The sequence below is a fragment of the Coptis chinensis genome, chromosome 7 (assembly GCF_015680905.1).
Source record: "Coptis chinensis isolate HL-2020 chromosome 7, ASM1568090v1, whole genome shotgun sequence".
Lineage (NCBI taxonomy): Eukaryota > Viridiplantae > Streptophyta > Magnoliopsida > Ranunculales > Ranunculaceae > Coptis > Coptis chinensis.
This window is the reverse complement of record NC_141462.1, coordinates 89,525,854-89,530,311: the sequence shown is the minus strand read 5'-3', so window position 1 is coordinate 89,530,311 and position 4,458 is coordinate 89,525,854. Positions and strand designations below refer to the sequence as shown.

The window sequence follows — 4,458 nt, the reverse complement described above, 5'->3', positions numbered from 1 at the left end:
CACTATATAATATATAACATCTTATAAAGAAACAGGTGATGACAACTCACATAGCACTTGTAGTCCATGCAAGGTCCTGAACGATATCCAAGGCACCATGCAATATAGTTTATAAATTGGTGTTGATGAGCAACTTCTTCAACAATGTTCAATAGGATAAAAATTCAGCTTTGAATAATTATATAAACTATTTCTATTATTTGTACAGGGCAATGCTAAAGCAAAGTTGTGAGTGCATACCAGCATCACTTTTAGTTGCCATTTATCTTCAATCAAATGGAAACAACATTTGAAATCATTAACCTGTGTTTTCATGAATTTTAGACAGAAATAGAGGAAGAGAGAAATAGATTAACCTCTTGACAATGCTATTGATAAAGGATTTGGGATCATTAGACTTGAAAGTTTAACAAAAGGCCACCCTATATCTCCTACGTTTGTTGCACGTGAAAATAGGAATGATCAGAATCCACCACCCTCCTTAGCTATCCAGACTTGAAAATGGTGCTTCTTTATATGTTGAACAGATGCAATCTTACAGATATTACTTTGTTGATCAGTCCTCACTGTGCACTAATCTATTTTTAAAGATGTAATCTTCTCTATGATTGATTTCTAATAGTGATTCTCAATCTTTTTAATGTGACAGTAAAAAGAAAAATCCCCACTATGAAATTCAAAACATAAAAAAATGAATAAAACAAAAGATACTTGATTGAGAATTTAAATGTACCCAACCATTTCCAATGTCCTCCTCCTTATTTCTTTTCCCCACTCCCACTTCCAAACCCTTTTCATCTTCCAAAGTAGAAAACCCATCCTTAGAACTCTTTGAAAAAAACACCCCACTTTCATTCTTCTTTTTCTTCTTCAACTTTAACAACTTGTGAACATTTCCCTCTACGGTTAAGCCGCAAAGAAACAGGTCGTTGAGCTTCCATGTCCATTCTTCAGGGTCTGTTTGTCGAGATCATGAGAAAACAAAATTACCCATTCACTGTTTCACCTTCTTTCTTCAAAACCTTTTTTTATTTGGAATTATTTTGCGTCAATGGATTGAGTGAGAGGAATCTAAAGAGGGAGATTCAAGGAAAATGAGGGGTTTTGTTTCTATTTTTGGGTTATTATTTCCGGCGAACAATTTTGAAAGGATCTTTGGTCAATAAATCGATGTATTGCAATAGTTTGATTTACTTGATGAATGGAAGGCTTGAAGGGATTACCTTAGTTTAATTTTGGAAGAAGAATAAGAGAGAGGGTTTGAATAGATGATTTTTTTTTGTAGAGGGGGTGTTTTGTACAATTGAAAAGAGAGTATGGAAATAGGGGTTTTGGTTTTGATATATTTTGGAGGTTACAAACAATTGAAATCTGCTAAAAAAGGGCCTAGATTTACTTTTTTTATGCCGAATTATTGTAAAATATGATGTGTCAGTCTCAGAGAAAAAAAGGAGGCTGACGTGGGTGCCTGGGAGCATTCTCAACTACTCAGTATTTATGGTCTTTGATGTAGCATTTACGGTAGCACCGAAGGCGCCAATGAGTTGATCAATGACATACGTTAAAATATCGAGTGTCGGGGTAGCGCTGCAAGCGCGTCGAGGCCTCGCGAGCCATAGGCACGGGCATACCCTAATTGTTTATAACCAATGGAAATGAGGCAGCCATATCTAAACTTATAATTGCTATCTATCTAATAAAACAGCTTGGTGTGAGTCCCGAAGGCCCCATCCAACGGCTACAAATCCTCCTCACAAGTTATGACATTGCAGATCCAATCTATCGGCCTTGAGTTGTTTACTCTCTTTGTATGTAATCCACTCAATCACACTTGATAATAAAATAAAACTATACTATTGTACGTAGTGGATTAGTGATGGGTGGTGGGTTGGTGTTGTCTCCATGTTAGTCAACAATAGTTGTTGGACTATGGGCTGGACTTTTAACTATTTAGGTCTGTTAGTGTTTAATTGAAAATAAAATGAGTTGGACCTTAAGTCATATCAATGAACTAAGTGTGGCACCCACTAGGCTCTTAGTGTATGGTGGCGTTATGTCCCGTTTACGGGTTGCACTGCGATGAGCTGATCAGTGCGTACGACACAGGCACATACCAGTCCAATATAAAATTAAACACAACACAAGCAAGAGTGCTTGTACTCATGAAATATGTGCTAGGCATCACACCAGATATATTCCAACTCATGAAGATTTGCCCCCGAGCAATTTCTTTTACCCTATTTTTATTATAATTGTCCAACTATACATGCTACTAATACTAGTATACTACATAGTGAAAAAGTGAAACGTTGCATTCTGAGTGTTACTAACAGATTAGTACCTAGTTTATTTTCAGCTAAATGTTTAGGGTACTCGCTATGGACACCTTCCATTTTGTGTTGGGCGGATCCCAATTTTTTTTTACATTTTGTATTGGGCGGACCCCAAAAAAAAATTTATTACAAAATTACTATTGACCTAAAAAACATATTTTCCAGTTATCACTGTCAGAAAAGAAAATTTGTTTTCGGTCGGAGAGTTTTAACTAGAAGATTGGGTTTTCCAGTTTAACTTGTTTTTTCAGGTTTGTTAAGAAATCAGTTTTGGACATGGGGATGTATTGTACTCTTGGTAGTCCCAACACAATTGCAGACTCCAAATTGAACCGGGTCTGCGGTCTGCCAAACACAAAATTGCAGACTCCAAATTGAACCCGGGTCTGCGGTCTGCCAAACACAAAATAGGATCATTCAATAACAGAACCCTTGTTTAGTCCGGCATAAAATAGGATTTGGTTCAACCGCACCCGGAGTTTGTTCGGAATCACGAACTAACCGTTCAAAGTTTCAAACAATCAACGAAAATTCCAAATTAGAAAACGGGTCCACCATGATTCTACGTCTTTGACCCGTATTCCCTTATCTAATAATTTCCCAACTTTTCAGAATAGAATTGTATTCAAAATCAAGAACACAACTAATTGCCACTTAAGTTTTTTCACAATTCATGGTTAACAAAGATTGTTAAACATTCTATTAAAAAAAAAAAAAAAAAACTAATCTAAATTATAATCAAAGAAAGTCCTTTTTAACCTCCGAGTCCAACCCAGCAGGACCAAATTTTTATCCATATAATTCCTAACTTCCTCAGCAATCATACGGTGCATAATACTCATCAAACACATCTCTTTAATCTCAGTCGCACATCTCCCTTTTTTGTCCTTCTCGTTCTCCATTTCTTCCCTAACCCTCATTCCACCACTTTTCTTTACTCCCTTCTCCTCATCTTCATACCTAACAAGCCCTGGCGCCGCTGTCGCTACCGATGCTGGTACCGCTACATTCACGACAGTAGTCTTCCCGGGTGGCGATAATGTAAGCGACGTAACTGGCTCCAAGAACCCTTCTCCTTCATCGTCATCTTCCCCTTGATGAACACTATAATTATTCTCCGACGACAAACGAACACATTGCCGCTTCCTAGAATCAGATTCATCGTCAGGTTCCGAAGAAACAGACGACGACTCATTAGCGAGTCTACGACGAAGAGTTGAATTCCAATGATTCTTGATTGCATTATCAGTACGTCCCGGTAGAAGTCTAGCAATAGTAGCCCATTTGTTACCATGATTTGCATGCGCCTTTACGATGATAGCGTCTTCAGCAGGCGTAAATGGACGATGTTGAACTAATGGACTGAGTTGATTACACCATCTTAATCGACAAGATTTACCCGATCGGCCTGATATACCTGAACTTATTACTGACCAATTTCTTGGACCATGTGTTTCAACTAGTTTTGTTAGCATTGAATCTTCTTCTGGACTCCATGATCCTTTTATTCTATCTCCATTCACCATCTCTCTCTTTTTTTTCTTTTATGAAAATGAAGAACAGTTCACATATATAGGAAAATTTCAAACCGTTTGATTGTGGGTTCAGTTAGCATGAACCGTAAACTGCTCACCAACAAAATCCCACTCTCATAAACCGCGTGTTTTGACTTCTCCTCTAAACCGTTTCTTTTCTTGTTTTCACAAATCTCAATGCGTTACTTTGAACAAAATCTTAATCCACTGCTCTCAGTAGTATAGATTAGACGATTGAGATTGGTTGAGGTCATTATAGTTGTAACGGCATTCTAGTTTCCAGGAAAGGAAACGCATGTGTCAGTTAAGTGGTTACATCTGTTTTTTTAATAATTTATTTTCTCTCTCATGGCAGTTTTGCAAAGAGTTGAAAAACGGGGCCCACGTAAGTTCGTCCGTTAGGTAGAGAGTAATAATGTCATCGTAACGGTGTGAGTAGTCGTAGTTGCCCACGTGGCTAATAACTGATCTGGAAAATTCAAAACAAACTTTTTTGTAACTGAAACTGAAATGCTATCAGTCTAGGGGGAAAATTATGAAAACGGTTTTGGAAGTTAGTTAAAGAGTTGTAACGAATTCCATGAACTCGC

The 4,458-nt window shown here is 37.5% G+C and overlaps 1 protein-coding gene across 1 annotated transcript; it reads right to left on the bottom strand.

Annotated features, from left to right (window-relative positions):
• Positions 1 to 2,938: 2,938 nt before the first annotated feature.
• On the bottom strand, positions 2,939 to 3,943 carry LOC147489810 (transcription factor MYB56-like). Its single transcript, XM_086571702.1, has one exon. The coding sequence runs from the start codon at positions 3,857 to 3,859 to the stop codon at positions 3,056 to 3,058; it is 804 nt and encodes a 267-aa protein (XP_086427828.1). The 5' UTR covers positions 3,860 to 3,943; the 3' UTR covers positions 2,939 to 3,055.
• Between the last annotated feature and the right edge of the window lie 515 nt (positions 3,944 to 4,458).